The 18194-nt window shown below is 39.7% G+C and overlaps 1 protein-coding gene across 2 annotated transcripts in view; it reads left to right on the forward strand.

Annotated features, from left to right (window-relative positions):
- Positions 1-17888, forward strand: part of prkcz (protein kinase C, zeta) — a 142321-nt gene extending 124433 nt beyond the window's left edge. For both annotated transcript variants that reach the window (XM_053317434.1, XM_053317433.1), the window contains 2 exons: positions 9872-9987; positions 17747-17888. In XM_053317434.1, the coding sequence (XP_053173409.1) occupies positions 9872-9987; positions 17747-17834 (204 nt within the window). In that variant the 3' untranslated portion in view covers positions 17835-17888. The remainder of the gene's footprint in view (positions 1-9871; positions 9988-17746) is intronic.
- The last annotated feature ends 306 nt before the right edge of the window (positions 17889-18194 follow it).

Consider the following 18194-nt stretch of genomic DNA (forward strand, 5'->3'; position numbering starts at 1 on the left):
ACTGTTAATATGCTACTTTATCAGATATTAGAGCAAATGCTAATTTAAAATGAATTAAGGCCATTTCAGTGTCATTGTTGCTGTGTTCCTCATGGGACAATTAGGTAGTATAGTAGGTAGTATAGTGGCATAAAAGAGGAAGAAAACAATTGTCAATGTGTTAATGAGTGCTGCCACAATGCCTGTGAAGTACACACCAAAGGCAAACTGGGGAAAGATATCAAAGCGAAGAGAAATCCTGAGCCCAGTGACAAAGCTCCCATGTAGCGCAGAGGGAAAACAAGTTGACAAAGCTGTGAGAGGTGGGGAAGCGACGCTCTCTGCCCTCAAACTAGAAACCTGTCTCCAGACCTGACAGGCCTGGCACGTCGCTACTGTTGTTACCACATATTAATATTCATCAGACAGTTCCTGAGGGAGCGCAGAGTTTTCTCTCTGAAGAGATGACATATTTGAATATCATTTACCTGTAGTCCTCTTTTATTCCCACTCCAAATGCACAGTTCTTTACTGCCAGAAAAGTGTCAGGTTGATGAGAGCTGAGAAGAAACTGATAATTTGGAAGCGGGTAGAACTGGAATTCACTGTTGTGAGTAATTATTTATCGACACTGAGATCAAATTGAGGCAAGAGAGCAGGTATTCCTCTGCTGCTCTGTGTGTTGTGGATGTGTTTTGTCTTTGCCATGAAACAGAACTTGCCACGTGGTTCAATGTTAACAACCAAGCCTACCATTTTTTTGTTTTGTTTTTTTTACAAATATTTTATTACTCATACAAAAAATAATCAAAAAATGTGAAGGAAAACAAAAGTTTGTTGTTAAATACACTACACTTAAGAAGAGCAATCCTGGCCTGGAGAAGTCCAACTCTATCAGTATTGACTGCTTAAAATATTATTATCCACCATCCGGAACATGTTCTGTGTAATACTTTCCTAAAATGACTGCACCCCTGAGCCCTCCTAAACACAGTGGAACAATGTTTCCTCTTCCTCCAAACATTTACAAAAACTATCTGGAATGTCAAGTATTTTCACACCTGTGGTTGCCCAAAGCTTCAAACCTCCATCATCTCTTCCTGGCTTAACATGATTGTTGTCCAATTTGGGAGAGAAACAATATGTTGCACACAATACCAGATGTTAAGAAAAGGGTTTTTTCATCAAATTCCTAAATCTGCTGAATATAGATAGAACTTGAGAGGGAGGTCTCATGTAGTCATTTACTCAATGATTACCCAATCAGGAGGGATACCAGAGTGAAAGTATAATGAGTATGAATGGGCAGATTTGGAAGACATAGACCACCCAGCTTTTTTATTGTTCCAAATGAATTTGGTGAAAATGTTTAGGAGAATGGGGGACTGAAGATGGTACAGAAAGTTTGGCAGTATATCACTTTTAATTATAATTTGTGAGAGCAATCACTGATATTGTCTCTGTTACCCTGTCTATTAGTGGCTCATAGTTTGAAGGTATGATTGTTTTGACTTTAGCTGTAATTTTAACCCCAAAGTAGGTAAAACCATTTTTTGTATTTATAAATGTTGTCTTTATGGCTGGTGTCACATATTCATCCTGATTGTTTGATTAGGTTTAGGATACTGTCTTTAAGATGATCACATCATCAGCATATAGAGATGACATACGATATCTATGTCCTTGTTCGCCCAGGTGGCTGCCAGAGAGACCAGTATGCAGTATACTGGTCATGACCAGAGGTTCTATAGCTAGGTCAACCCTGCTAGATAGAGTACTGTAAATTCAATGGTTTTGAAACATTATTTGTTAATAACCCTGCCATTGGGTTCCATCTATGAGATTCCTCTCCAAATCCAAATTGTGGTAATAGTTTGAAAGGTAGTGACATTCTTTTCTGTCAAATGCCTGATGCCAGTGACAGTATTGCTGTATATTTCAGTTTTTGCATTTAATATATTGAAAACTCATCATTATGTATAAGATTAGGGAGGTGTGGATCCAATCCAATCCAACGCTTTCCAAAGTTAGTTTAGTGTCACTACACCAGACTGATTGGTCTGAATGAGAAGCACTCTGTGGGTGCTTTGTTTGGTTTCTGAATGAAGGTTATTATAGCCAGCCTCAGAGTGGGCGGAAGAGTTCCTTCTTGGAAGCATTCTTCAAACATATTTAGTAGTGGACCCCTAATTCATTTTGAAATGAAATAGAATGTAATTCTATAGACAATCCATTAGGTCTTATTGCCTTACCACTGTTCATATTTTGGATTTCCACTCTTTGTGAAACTGAAGCTGGTCAAGAATTTTTTCCTGTGTCTGAGTCTTGATGCTTTATAGGGATCCTTAATAGGGGAAGAATTTGTAAAAATCTATGAAGAATTTATTTATTTCTAATGGGTTGATCGTTAAAATTCCCTGCGATGTTCTAATGATATTTATTACCCATTTAGTCTGTTGTTTTCTGATTCTCCAGGCTAAACGTTTCCAAGCCTTTTCTTCTTGATTGTGGCATATGTTTCAATCACCTTTAACATTTGGTACCGTCACCTGTCAATAATACATTATATTTATCAATCTTTAGTAGGAGCTTGCTGGACTCAATGAAATAATCTGTATGAGAATGTTATATGTATGTACTTTAATAACAAGAGTAATGATTCTCATCAGCAGTGTGTTCTCTACAGACATCTATTCAATTAAAGTCCTCATTGAACTGTTTTAGTAGGTTTATAGTTTGTACTAGTGTCACAGCAAGTTGACTGATCCATTGTTGTGTCCAAAGCACAATTGAAATCCCCTCCTAAAACAAGAAGATGGATCACACATATTAAATAAATTCAATAAAGGGTACTAAATTACTTGCACAGTGCAATATATTCCACATTTAGTTTGCGTCATTTTGCGGGTGATCTACTAAGAATAACTGCGTAAATAAAAACAGGAGCAACCGGTGCAGACAGCAGTATTTAAATGAGGGTTTTGTGTCTTAATGGAGAGTTTAGACGAGCAGAAAGTGAAATGTGATCAGATTCTAGTGGAAGAGGTTAACAAATATATTGAGTTATAACAAAAACTAATATTACCAGAAAAACCCACATATGAGAGAGTATTTGTGACAAAGTCAACCAAACCAAAAATATTCCACTTCAAAAATATTAACATGGAAAAAATCTATCCTGTGTGTATTCTGTCATTGCACCTCAATGTAGCCGGTTAATATACCTGTCTTTCAAAGGACACTGACATTGTCAAGATCAACAAACATTTTGCTTCCCCTTTGCACACCTGCTGCTCATCACCTGGAGCTTAGTTAAATGCATTACCTGGGTTATGCACCACCCACTGTTTGAACACAAAACTGGCATATACAGTCACCTGTATGATATAAATAATAATAATTATTATAATACTAAGAAACAAACACATTAAACTGGCTAACATGTTCAAGCAACAGTCTCAACAGTTTTCATTCTGAAAATACTTGCATCCACAGATGAACAGGTCAATGACATTCCTGATTACAACACTTTCAGTAAGAGAAAGGTACTGTAGAACGTAGCTACATTTCATCTCTTATCAAAGTATCAAATAAGGCAATAAAGAGAAGAACATTCACATGAAGCTGTCTGCCATTGTTGTCATTGTCATTGTCTTTCTTCTTCTGCCACTTGCAATGAAACAGTAATGGAAAACAATAAAAGAAATGGAAAGGCTAATATTTCCTGCTTTCTCTCTCTCAGCCCGCTGAGTACATAAACATTAGCACATTTCTTTGTGGGATGTTCACTGTCTGACAACAGATCTATACAGAAAGCAGCAGGATATTTTGAAAGATATTTCAATTCTAAAATTCAAACCAACAGTGAAGTGAAAGCATTGGGCCTCTCTGGTGTTAATCTCTTCGTCTTATGGCCGCGAGCTGAAGCCTCATTTAGAGTGCGTGTTTAAGTGATACAGTATTAGTGTGCGTGTGTGTGTGAGTGTGTGATGTTTGGCTTCACATCTGTTGAGTGTAGTTTGTCTCCAATCATATTAATGGCTACCTTAGATCAGGCTGATTGTCACATCGTCCAATCCTGTCCCATACACGCCACTGGAATACACACACACACACACACACACACACACTGACAGGTTCTGTGATGTGAGAACCCATGGATCCACTGTATAGACCTGGCGCCCACTTACCTCTTTGATGTACCCCTTGCCTCAGGGGCACTTCCTGTGTGTGTGTGTGTGTGTGTGTGAGTGAGAGAGAGAGAGAGAGAGAGAGAGAGAGAGAGAGAGAGAGAGAGAGAGAGAGAGAGAGAGAGAGAGAGAGAGAGAGAGAGAGAGAGAGAGAGAGAGAGAGAGAGAGAGAGAGAGAGAGAGAGAGAGAGAGAGAGAGAGAGAGAGAGAGAGAGAGAGAGAGAGAGAGAGAGAGAGAGAGAGAGAGAGAGAGAGAGAGACTCTCATTCCTGGCCTTCAGCGTGCTTCATTACCACCACACAGAGCTTCAGCCTGCCCAACAACACATCAGAGAGAATGGGGAAAGTAGGAGGAGAGGGATGTGAGAAGATAAAAGAATTGACAATGAGTAAGACAGAGACAAACGGAGAAGAGAAAGATGGAGAGACAGGATGTGAGGGGGTGAAACTGATGGAGGAGTGTAGGTAGGCACTAAAAAAGCTGAAAAAGAAATTAGCAAATAGAGAGAGGTTGGGGGAAGGTAGGCCAATCTGATGGAGATGGAGAGGGAGTGACAGAAAAGGATACAAAGAGAGAAACTGAGAGTTGTGTTGTGTTGTTTGTTTGTTTGAAGCTGTTCTCACAAAGCGCTTTGAACCAATAACACTAATGAAGCATAGAAGCTGCTGCAAAAATCAGCAGGAGAACCAGGAGCTAAACACACACACGTACAGGAAACTACTAACAAACAAGCAAGTTGTGAGTGTTCTCTAAGGAGGACAAAAACATGTTACACTAGTAGTTACACTACCAGAGCTGTGAAGTCACATTTTACACTGATTCCTCAACATTCCGAATACCTCGGTGACAACATGGCTGGTTTGTCAGTGTCCTCCAAAAACGATTGATATGATTGTTACAAAAGCATCTGACCTGCCAGCTTTATGGTTACAGTTTGGTTAAAGAGCAACTAAACAGCAGCTGACCTCCAGTAGTTTAACTTCAGTGATATAGAAGATGTACAAGTGTACTTCAGGGTGTGTCATCACTGTTGGGTATTTGTGATGGGCATTTGAAAATATAGTCATTTACACATTACATATTACTCATTTAAAAAGTTCCTATATTATTAATTACTCACCAGCTAAAAGTTATTAGTTGCATCACTTTTATTACTTTACTGAGTCTTGATTTGTCAATGCTGCACACCTACACACTTAAAGTCCAGTGTTTCCCACAGATCTGAAGGCAATGTGTGGTGGTAGTCCGGCGACCGACGGGGGGGGGGGGTTGGTTTCGGTAAACCGGCCGACGGGGGGGGGGGTGGCTGTGTGTGTGAGCTATGTGAGAGAGACGCGTGAGTGACAGAGAGACGCAGGGAGAGCAGAGAAAGGAAAAAGGAAATGCAGCTTAACGAATACGATGCGTATTTTTTAATTAGCGTAAAAAAAAAAAAATTAATAACGAAACGCAATATGTGGCGGCCGGTGTTGAATCTGTGGCGCACCGCCACGAATTAGTCTATGTGTGGGAAACACTGAAGTCCGTGTAAAGTAAGAATAAATACATGTTCTGAGTTTGACATACCATAGAAAAGTGTGTTGTTAACCACCCTGCCAAATTTGAATGATTAAAAAAATCACCAAATATATGAAATTAGGCTTCAAAGTTTTGTAAAACTCAGTCTCTTTCTCTGCTCCCAAACGCTGTGGGAGTACCCACCGAGTTCGCTGAAACCCCGCCCCCTACCAAGTTTCACCTGTCAATCAAAGTCACCACCTCTACCAGAAACATGGACGCTACGTCTGAGAGCTTTCTGCTGCTAACTCAACTGCTAGCTCGGCTGCAGACTTGGCGGCTAACTCAGCTAACTGGCTAACTGTAGACTGTAGTAGTAGTAGTGTGTGCTGAATGTATGTATACCTCTACAGCAGCAGGGGCGGGTTTATGCCATAGGCCACACATTTTTTAGAAATACATTTATGACCTATTTAATGTGTTTAGAAGAAAATGGCACTTTACACAAGCTTTAAGAGCGGCTGTGATTCAGGGGGTAGAACGGTTGTCCACTAATCGGAAGATTGGAAGTTCAATTCCCAACTCCTCCAGTCCACATGTGGATGTGTCCTTCGGCAAAATACTTAACCCTAAATTGCTGGGCCGACAGAATGTATTACTGTTAGTTTCCTCCTGATGAGCAGGTTGGTACTCTGTGTGGAAGCTGCTGTCATCAGTGTATGAATGTGTGTCAATGTGACATTTAGTGTAATAGTGCTTTGAGTGGTCAAAAAGACTAGAAAAGTGCTCTATAAGTACAGTCCATTAACATTTGTTCTATATTCTGTGTTGAACAAATGTAGAAGAAGGAAAAGGAGACAGTGGTTTAACAAGCTGCCAATCTACAGTCTGGTGGTATTTAATCATAAATAGCTACCTCAACATTAGCCACAGTGACTTTCAGTGATGCTGCATTGTTCTCACTGCCTTACTACCAGTAGTGAATGGTTGCAAGTCAGCTGAGAGCTTAATTTCTTTTAAATACTTTATTGCAAGAGTAAATTTTACATATATTTACATTTGCTTACATATGATGGTGTTTATACTTTATAACATACAGAGCTCAAACTAACACAAACCCTCTCTTTCATTGAAAAAGGCTTACAGTTGATGATATTCACAGAGAAGCTTCCTTGTTTTGGGATATACTCCCATTTTCTATTTGCTGTTAATGCAAACCCAACACTTTGTCTATGTCTAGGCTGTGTTGATAAATTTAGGGAAATGAACATATCTGCAACCCTAATCAGTACAACAACAGAGTGATGTCATACTTACCACTCTGCTCCAACCTTTTCTTTTCTAAAGGGAGTAAAGTTAAAGTCACTAATCATTTCTAGTGGCTTCCTTTTTTCCATCTTTCACTCACTAATTAGATACAATGAGACCACACTAAGGGCACAGACATTCACATTATTTTTAGTTCTGGTGGGGTTTTCATTTGAAGCACCTGCATAGCTGAATTTCTTTGAATGTGTCTTAACTGTGATTATTACTATTACTAGTATGGTGCTGTACTGTTATCCTATTGTTAAAATATTACCCTAATCATCACACCTAAATTACAATGTGTGATATCTATTTTCATTAACAAATATATAATACAGACAGATGCCATTTATTTTATTTTAAAATGAACCCAAATTCATTCCAGGATTTATTTATTTTTAAATATAAAAACTCATTAAAACCCCACAGTTCAGAAAAAGGTCTGGAGGGCATAGAGGAAGAAAAAGAACTTGTTCTGAATTCAGAGGGTACAGGTGAGCTGTTTTTACACATAATCAATTATTTGTGTGTGAAGATTCACACCTTCCACATCACTGACTGGACTGAAATGTCTGGGGCCATTAAAAAAAAAAAAAAACCCTCACCTCTTACTCTCTCCTAAATGGTGGCAGCTATTTCCTGAATTCTCTCTGATGTAACATAAGATGAATGTATTTATTATTATATTGTTGAAACTATAAATTCAATAGAGAATTTCTATGTTTATACAGGAAACATAGAAAGATTTTATTGTATTATATTTTATGACATTAAAATGATCCTACTGAATTCAGACAAAGGACTCAGCCTTCAAAAAGTGGTTGAACCGTATTTTAAGTCTACTTCCTACCAGGTTTTATAAAATACAGTATCTCACAAAAGTGAGTACACCCCTCACTTTTTTGCAAATATTTTATTATATCTTTTCATGGGACAACACTATAGAAATGAAACTTTGATATGCATGTACAGCTTGTATAACTTATGGATTTACTGTTAAATTGTATCAAAGTTTCATTTCTATAGTGTTGCCCCATGAAAAGATATAATGAAATATTTGCAAAAATGTGAGGGGTGTACTCACTTCTGTGAGATACTGTAGTACTCTTATTTTGAGGAAATGACCAAAAACAACATGGAGAGCAAACCTCTTTCTGCACCCATCTGACTTCATTGTGTTCTCAGAAAATGTCCTCAGTGCACATTTTAACAGGATGAGGGACTGATGTGAAACCATGGAAACAAACCAGACAAAAACTCTGGCTGAATCACTCGAGCACAATTACTCTGCAGCCTCAACCTTCATTCTGTTGTTTTTCTCTCCTTGGTTCAGTCCTGTCTTCATTGCCACTGAGAAATGTAGCAATAAGGTGACATTTTTTCTAGTAACAGATCTGACATTTTGGAAAACAGGGTTTGAATCAGAGAGAGAGAGATAAGAGTTTAATCCTCTCACATACACAATATACATTTTTTTTCATTGTATTTATTAGACAGAATTATAGTGTAAACACAATGTTAACTAAGACACTCAATATTGTCTGTTCAGTGGAATATAGGCAAGTCAGTTTTATACTGGCTCATACAGAAGACATACATCTTTAAAAATGACTTACAAATACATAATGTAATTTTTAAAAGATTCTTAAAACATCTGGTTACTGTAGTTTTTAACAAACATTACTCAAACAGAAGGAAATAGTGTATTGGTTGGGGGCTATTTTCTGTGGCGGATTAATACACATTTGGTTGTGTAGTGAGCAGCATGATGGTGTGTGGGACTCAGTCAAAATAAACTTTCATTGTGATGAAGGAACATGTCAGCCAGTGCAACAGTGTGGTTCACTGATGTGATTTTAATAGTTTTGGAAAACAATGAACAAAAAATATATCAGGCTTTGACACATTTACACAATACTTGTTCACAGACCAGCTCATTGTTGGTTTGGCTCTGCACATAAGATTTGTCCACAAGAAGAAAAATATCTCCAGCTGTAAATACAAACATGAAATATTTAGTCAATTTTAAGTGTAATGAGTTTTAATGTTTGGTGTAGTGTTGAGTGTAAAAGGGAGATACTGTCCTACGCTGCAATGTTCTTTAAAGGTGCAGTGTGTTAGTAGCATCTAGTGAACCAGACGTAGCAGAAATGGAATATAATATTCATAAGTATGTTTAAATGAGTTTAAAATCACCGGAAAATTAGAATCATTGTGTTTTCATGACATTAGAATTCAGTTCAGTTCAGGTTGTAATGTGCAACCTCTCCACTAGATGTCACTAAATGCTACACAGTGGTCCTTTAAGATGTTAATTGTATTTGAGCACTGTTGAAGTTAAGAGTTTAATTCGAGGTGCATCAATCCTGACTCATTCAGTCAATTATTTGATCAAACTATAATCTGATCATTTTCTTTGAATCATCAGAAAAATACTGAGATAAAAGAAAATAATTTCATTAGGCTTCTCGGTCAAAGTTTTAATATTTCCCTGGAATTGTCATCATTGGTCCTTAACATAATTTCTACTTTGAGTAAATGATCACAGCACAATTAAATGAGGAAAACAACTCGTTGCTGACTTCAAAGCTTTCAAATGTGAGCTTAAAAAGGTGATTAATTTCACACCTTACAGAAAGAGAGAATAACCAGCTGAATACTACTCCATCTCCTTTAGGTGATTACTGATGCTTCTGTTTCGTGCTATGTTGATCAAAGCAGAGGGTGTGCAGTGTTCCAGACAGCAAATCGATGCTCTGTAATTGTAAAAAGTTTCCAGGATTTGGAGCACTCAGTGTGCTTACAAATCTATTTTTTTTCTCTACTGTCTCCACTCCATCACTGAGTAAAAACAGTTGTTATACATAATACATTTTTATGTGTTTGTTTTTCCCCAGCTGGAAAAGAAAGAGGTGACGCCGCCCTTCAAACCTCAAATCTCCGATGACTACGGCCTCGAAAACTTTGACACGCAGTTTACTAATGAACCAGTGCAGCTAACACCAGATGATGAGTAAGTACTGCTTCTTAAACTCACATCACTGCCATCATTAAAGTCAACCTTTAGTCAATCATTTATAGCACTCTTTTAGTGTGAAGATCATTTTGCAGAGACTTGAAATGTATTCACTGCAGTGAACATCATATCTGCTTTTTTACACTAATATATGACTTCATGTCATTACATAAGAACTTTGACAACAATAAATTATTACCTAAGTCAACTAGGTTTCAAGTTGCTAGTTTATGTTGATGGCATGGTGCAATACATGGAAGTCAATGGCTGCCTGGAAAATGTGAAACACACTGAAAGAGTTTTTTAGAGTCACACTGAAGTTTGGATTCTCCACTTTCTGTGTAATGAAATCTAAAAATAATAATAATGCTGCAACTAATGTGCATAGGTTTCTTTTTTTCTTTAAAAAAAAAGAATATTCAACTGTTTTGGACATTTTTGTTGAAACAGCGTGAATCTCAACCTCTGAGTTGGTGTTTGTACTGATTGACCACTGAGAATCTCATACCGTGTATCTTACCAACATTATAAGAAGCCGCTTTTATGCTTTTTCATCAAGTTCACATACTTGTTGGTAGCTATCAAGCACTGCTGTAGCATATGCTGTACATCTATGTGCAACATTCAACAACACAAAGACCATCATGCTGTTTGGTTCCACTCAGACAGTTGCAGTTAGTTAGCCCAGCACACTAACAAAGGACTGAGATCCTAATTTGTTGGCTAAGAAAGTCAGCTCCCAGCTGTATCACCCCTATAAGGCAGTGTAAATACAATTATGTGGACTATTGAAATTCAAGTGAAATAAACTAGTTTTAATGTCCTCCCATACAAATTTTGCACCAATACTGTTGGTACCAAAAATGTAAAACCACTGGACAAAAGCATTACTGAGAGCTGCTCTATCACTGCACAAAGAGGAGAAATGACATATTGATTCCTGCTTTCTTTACCATTCTCTACATTGCTTCTACCCAGCAAATTACATTTGATCACTTGCAATAAAGTTGTGTCGAAATCAATTAACAATTGCATCATACTGCAGCCAGGTTATTGGTCAGTGGCACCAAATGGAGCTGCACAGTGACCATCAGGACAAAACTAATTACAGCTGACACGTCTGAATGTATCCAGCAGTCCAAAACCAGCAGAACCTGTCACGGTCAAACAAGAACTCTTCTTCCATATGTTTTTTCATACAAACAGTGGGTGCGGTGCCATCTTTCCAGAAGACTCCTGCATCCAATAAAGAACCCACCCCCACTCCCCCTCCCTCGCAGCCAGTCCCCAACATTGATGTCTTTATCCATGTATTTATTGTTTTGATTAATGCTAACATGTAGCCTTCAGGATCTGTCAGGAGTCCTTGTTTAAAATTTAAGTTTGGAGAGAAGAGGCTGAAGAGATCTGGCACAACAACAGACACGATGCAGACTCCACTGCTGCTGACTGTCTGCAGCTGCAGCGTGGAAACACAAGCATGGCCTGTTTTCCTGTGCGCCATCACAAAATGGATTCCATAAGGCTTTGACAGGCCCTGCCAATAGACATTACCAGGCTTATGTTAGACAACATTTTCATTTAAATCCATGCCGGATTAATTTTTCAGGCTCCAACATTTATATTTTTCCTGCAAAGCTTTTATTGGACTGATTTTAGCCAACCATTTCTCCAAGCTTCAACCAAGCTGCTCAGAAGCAGAAGCTTAACAGGAAATTTAATACACCATGCACATCACCCTTTTTTCAGCATTTTCATCAATAATAGCACTTTCAGTAAACCAGATTGTCATCTCACATAGCCAATCATCCTCTATAATGTCCTATCTATGGGTGTTTATCCATGTATGGGATGGGAACGTACTGGGGTTTTAATATGATACGCATCTTATGGATTGAAGGGTTGGGTTGAGATGTGTTTACTGTCTCTGCACCTGGCAAAGCATAGCATAAGTTACCAATGTGCACCAGGAAAGCACCAGAAACACATCTAGTATTGTTTCAGAAGAAGGTCACAATCAACCTCCAGAGAAAACAGTGCTTAAAGTCCATGTAAAGTAAGAATAAATATGTGTTCTGAGTTTGACATACCATAGAAAAGTGTGTTGTTAACCACCTTGCCAAATTTGAATGATTAAAAAAATCCCCAAATATATGAAATTAGGCTTCAAAGTTGTGTAAAACTCAGCCTCTTTCTCTGCTACCAAACACTGTGGGTGTGTCCGCTGAGTCCGCTGAAACCCCGCCCCCTACCAAGTGTCACCTGTCAATCAAAGTCACCATCTCTACCAGAAACATGGACGCTACGTCTGAGAGCTATCTGCTGCTAACTCAGCTGCTAATTAGGCGGCTAGCTCGGCGGCTAACTCAGCAGCTAACTGGCTAACTGTAGACTGTAGTAGTAGTAGTGTGTGCTGAATGTATTTATACCTCTACAGCAGAAGGGGTGCGTTTATGCTAATCACCGCCCGCCCACTAAATCCTGAACACAGAAATCTTGAAACACAGTTTGTGAAGTCTAGCTCCACAATTCAAATCTAAATGGTTGAAAAATGTTTTACACCTTTTTTAGAAATACATTTATGACCTATTTAATGTGTTTAGAAGAAAATGTCTGAATTCACTTTACACGGTCTTCAAGAACCTGGTTATTAAGGGTTCGGGTGCATGACACATGTTTTATTCTTTCTATTAGTGAAAGATCATAGACTGGGTCAAAGGTGCAACTGATTCAACTATGAGCATGTGTTTGACACATGCTAGGTCATATGCCATGTTGTCCGATCACATCTAAAGGCAGAAGTGTGTATACCTGTTTTGAATGGCAGGGTGGAAGTTCTGTCATCATAACCGTCCCTTACCTTCAAAAGACCGCCTCCCTCATCTCTCTCCAGGAACTTTGTGTCATCATGGTCTTGATGCAATCGTACAACCTGGGTTAAGGCGGACGCTATTGGACAGTCTCTTCCTGAACACTTGATTCGAGAAAGAAAGATTCAAGAAAAGTGACGAAAATAAAATCAATGAATGAAAACAAAGAGCATGAGCGAGAAGTCCAAACCTTGCATCACTTTGGAACCTGGTCAACCACTGATTGGTCAATCATTGAGTGTTTTGTTAACGTGCAAAAATTGGTGGCTTATAATTAGGATTAATTAAGATCCAAGTAGCACACAACACACAAGGTAGTGCTGCTGCGAGGTTTGGCACCTTCGTTCTTCATGCAGGGGCAAAGCAATACTGGTGCTCAGAGCCTTATTTTTACACATCATGTCTCTTGACTTGATTCTGTCATTCTGTCATCATCAACACCAGTTTTGCAAAGTTGTTGATGCACCATACTTCTGGACTGGATGGAGTGGAGAATGACATAGGTACCATCATGACATTTCCATGCTTATGCAGACCTTTGAACATGTACAGTAATAACTACAGCATTGTGAAATGGCAGGGCACTGAGCAACAGGAACTTCCAGTGTTAATTGGAGCCTTATTAAATGCCCATCATGCTTTGCACCCATGACAGATGTCTTTGGGTAGCTACCATGGCTGTCCCTCAGTTTGAAGATGCTGTACATCTCTGCTGTTCGCTACACGCTGATCTTCAAACCAATCTCGGAGCGGGTGAGCCTCACAGCTCATTAAGGGGCTGCGGCGAGGCAGCTCTGATGCTCATCCCAGCTCATTTGTGACAGGGTTTGACGACTGCAGTCCATGATAGACTTTTGGGGAGGCAATTGTGGTAGAGATTGGGGTGCTGAGGGGAGGGGAGGAGGGGGGAACAGGGTGGAGAACACTCTACCAGTTCAGTAGTGGAGATATCAACCTGGCATCAAACCACGGCACATCAAAAGAAGACGCACGCCTCCTCCCTGCGTCTCGCACTTTATCTCCCCATCCTTTTCTCTTCCCTCTGTTACCAAGGAGAGGGGCTGACATCGCCCACTCCCGCTAGGAGGGGGTGATGCAAAAAGCTCTCCAGTCTCCCCTCTCCCACTCGTGATGGGCTTGGCACGAGAAGAAAGAGAAGCGAGAGCCGTGTAGGGAGAGGGAAGGGTACAAACCCTCCATGTTTGAGATTTACATTGTGACATTAAAAGCCAGGATTGCTGGGGGCCCCTTGCCAGAATGAAGAGGGGAGGGGTAGAGAGGCTTTCAGTTTTCTATGCCAGCTCTCTGTCTTAGAAAATGGCAGCCTCAGCCAATGCCCAGGGAAGCATACTTTCTTCTTCTGTAGCCTTTGTCCTGGCTGCTTGTTTTCAGGGACCATACTGCTCCGGTCTGTCTAGTGAACCTGTTGCTTATTCTGCACTGTAGATGCTGACTTATGGGCAATTCATTCAATCAGTTACTAATTTATTCTTTCTTTCTTTCCAACAATTACCAGTCTGTTGGACAGAAACTGTCAAACATTGGCTATTTGTCCGCCCTTTAGTGTTGACTCTAGCACGAGGTCCTATGTTGACTAGGTACTAAACTCTGTCTGACTAAACTATGTGTCACATTATGTTATTTGTTCAGATTACATGTTAATAAGCAACATATTTCTATCCTTTTTCTCCTCAAATCTCACCACTCACCACAAACACAGCCAGTTGTTGTTTTAGGACTAAGCTGGAGGTCATTGTACCAGGGTTGGAACCGCAGGTATCCACAGTGGTAGACAAGAACTTGACCCTAGTGATTTCTACTCCTTCACTAATAAGAAACTCAGTAGTAAAATCCAGCAGTTTATGTTGTCCACCAGTTTTCTGTCCTGTTGTAACTGAATTACAGACAAAGGTTTTTGTGATGTATGACGGTGCATTCAGCTCGCCTTGCTTTATTGATGCCAGACTTTTTTGCGTCAGATATATTCTCTACAAGCGTTGTTCCCTCCTCCAGATCACTCTCCCTTTTCCTTGTTTCTGCAATTTCATAAATTGGCATCACAACACCTCTTTGTATTGAATGTTCTATGCAGCTGCAAACTGATCAAAAACTCCATAGTTGTATGAACATTGCATTTACTGAAGACTTAAGATCTAATGGTTCTAACAGGCTTTAGAACTGTCACTATTTCAAATAAATCAAGTTTGAATGAAAGAGAACTAACATATAATTCATATGAATTATTTTTAACCCCTTATTGGGTGAACAACTATATTTGGGAATGTCTCTAAACATCCAAAAAAGCCTCTCCATGCCTCTCTGTGAGGTTGTAGAACCATGTGGATTTTTTATATAAAGACTTTTTCAGAAATGCTTTACCCTAAACCGGTGAGGAACCATATATGGTAACTTCACTGAGCTTGATTTGCAACATAAAAATGAAAAATTGTCTCTATAGGATTGAAATTTTGAATTTCCAAGTATTTCAATGAGTGTCCCATAAGGGAACTACATAGCCTAATCATAAACTACTTTATGGAGTTAATGTAGTTACATTCAGTGCTACATTCAGATAATGTAAGACAAGTAGCCTCACCTTTTATCCACCATGAAATAATCCTTCAATGCTGTAATCCTCAATGCTTTTAACAGGGCATGCAGTGGGTCAGAAGATTCAAGGCAATTATGAATTATGAATTCAAACAGATCATTTCAGATGGAACACATCATTCAAACAGTAGTTCAAGTTTGGAATGAAGCCTAACCTTAGCCAGACTGAAAGGACCGGTGTGTGATTTGTACCACTGATGGTTTAGGTTATTAAATCGTTTCTTAGCCTGTCAGGTGTTGAAGGATGGAAGGTGGATCTCTTAGTTGGATATTGATATAAAAGGCAAGTATTAGTTGAAATGTTCTCTTTTGTTATATTCATGTTTCTCTCTGCTGTGTCTCTCCCTCTTCCTCACTCTCTCTGCTTCATTCAGCATCTGGTCATTGGTCATCAGTCATCCAAGCCTGAAAAAAAGGCTACATTTACATTGGTGAACACACTGTTTGTTTTGGTCAATTCCCAAACCTTCTCCCCTCTCTTTTATGTGTCCCTCTCTGCGGTCGTTCTTTATTTCTGCCTCTGTGTTCTCTACTAAACTCCAAAATAGAAAAACAGCATTTTCTAAATGTAATGGTTGTACTGGTGGTTGACCTCCTCCTACAGCCAGAGTACTTCACATGAGATCACATGGAAGAAAAATATTTGCTTCATCAGTATTCTAGTGCGCAAACTGAAAGAAAGACTCAGTAGCATTTCATTCACTTGTCCTGGCCCTCTATGTGGGTGGGATCTGCAACCTGTTCGACACTGCCGGTGGCCCCTAAAGTGAGACCCCCACCCACCTGGTACGCCAGGGGAAAGTCCAGTGAACGCACCTATTGTTTTAACTTCAAAGCTCTCTGCTCAGCGTCTGTGGAGAGAAAGCCTCCTGGCCTTTCCCAGCAAGAGGCCTCCCTTTTTTGGGCTTCAGTTGCTTGTCTCACCATTACCACACACACACACACACACACATACACATACACACGCACGCATGCACGCACGCACGCACGCACGCACGCACGCACACACACACACACACTCTCTCTCTCTCTCTCTCACACACACACACACACACACACACACACACACACACACACACACACACACACAGGCACACTGATGAGTAAACAGCCTGTTGCAAGAGAAGAAGCAGCAGCGTTGCTAAGAGAGTGCATTTATTTTTACCCAGCCACTCTGAGCCCACTAGTTATGGGGTTCTGCTCCATTTACCTTCAATTATGCTTTTGTTGATGGAAGCAGCACACTCAGGAAACAAAACGCAGGTCGAGTTCCTCTACTGATTAGACTACACCATGTTCTTTTTGTCTCACTTGACATCATGTACTAAGAGATGGCATTCAACAGCATTCTGCTTTTTTTTTGTTGTTGTTGTTTTTTTCTGAGACAAACAAGCTAAGCGGTGTCAGTCCATCAGGTGTTTTTTTAGCTGATTTGCATCGCCTAAAGGTGTTAGCATCCTGCACATGTTCCACAGTGTAACGAGGAGCAACTGTGTCAGTTTTAGTGAAAAGCACAGAGTAGAATCTTTCTGTCAGAGCTCCGAAAGAGTGCGATCAAGGTTGGTTGAGGATGACATTAGAGCTTCAATGATTAGTGGATTTATACCCATAACACATTTAGGTCTCTGTCTTTTATCAGATGTAGCAGGTGTGTAATGTAGACACACTTTAGAGCGTTATGGTGGCATCTTGGCTGCTGAACTGCTAAGTGTGCTAACTCAAATGGATTGTTACTTCACCACCACAGACAGGTTGTAGCTGCTGTGGCACTGGACCAATCACACATCGTTGATTGGCTGTGAGCAAGTCCATACAAATTATCATATTTTCTAGGATGGATTGCAGGTATGGTTTGACAGCAGATGTTTCTATACTACTTAGTAATCGATTAATTTTGGTCGACACCTTAAAAGTATCAAGTACCGATACCCAGCCCTAATCGCCAACTAATAAATGAGTTGCCAACTATTTATAAAGATAAATAGTTAGTTGATTAATTGTTTTGAATCACTTTTTAATTCTCTGATTCCAGCTTGTCAAATGTCAATATTTTCTGGTTTGTCTTCTATGACAGTAATCTGAGGAGCACGTTGTCATCTTGGGTCAACACATTTCATCATTTTCTGACTAAACAAGGAGTCGATTAATTGAGAAAAGTATCAACAGATTATTTGACCATGAAAATAATTGTTAGTTGCAGCTCTAGGTGGAATTGTATTCAGGCTTTATGATGAAACAGCAGCTCTAATTCCTCTTCCTGTCTCCTTCTCCTTTAGGGACATCATCAAGAGAATAGACCAGTCTGAGTTTGAGGGATTTGAATACATCAACCCCCTGCTGCTATCCACAGAAGAGTCTGTATGAAGGGGAGACCAGCTTCCTCCTTCGCCCACCTACTGTCTGTCCAAGCTGCCGTCTCAGCCAAAAACCACTCGCGAGCCAACTCTGACAGGAGGAGCAGGAAGAGTAAAGGACAACAGGGACGAACTCACCCCTCTGGACCCTGTCAGCAAAGCAAAGCAAACATGAGAATGGGAGAGTTTCCTTCCTTGGACGATTCCTGATTGTTTTGTTGGGATACCAAACTCTTCTTTCTTGATATCTACAAGAAAAACAAAGACACTGGACTACAAGAACATTCCCCCCGTCTTGCGTTGTCTTCCCCTTTTTATTTCATTTCCTTCTTCGGCTTCATTCCTTTTCTCTCCTCAGAATGTCCATCCT

Source organism: Scomber japonicus, chromosome 4 (assembly GCF_027409825.1).
Source record: "Scomber japonicus isolate fScoJap1 chromosome 4, fScoJap1.pri, whole genome shotgun sequence".
In the NCBI taxonomy this organism is placed as follows: domain Eukaryota; kingdom Metazoa; phylum Chordata; class Actinopteri; order Scombriformes; family Scombridae; genus Scomber; species Scomber japonicus.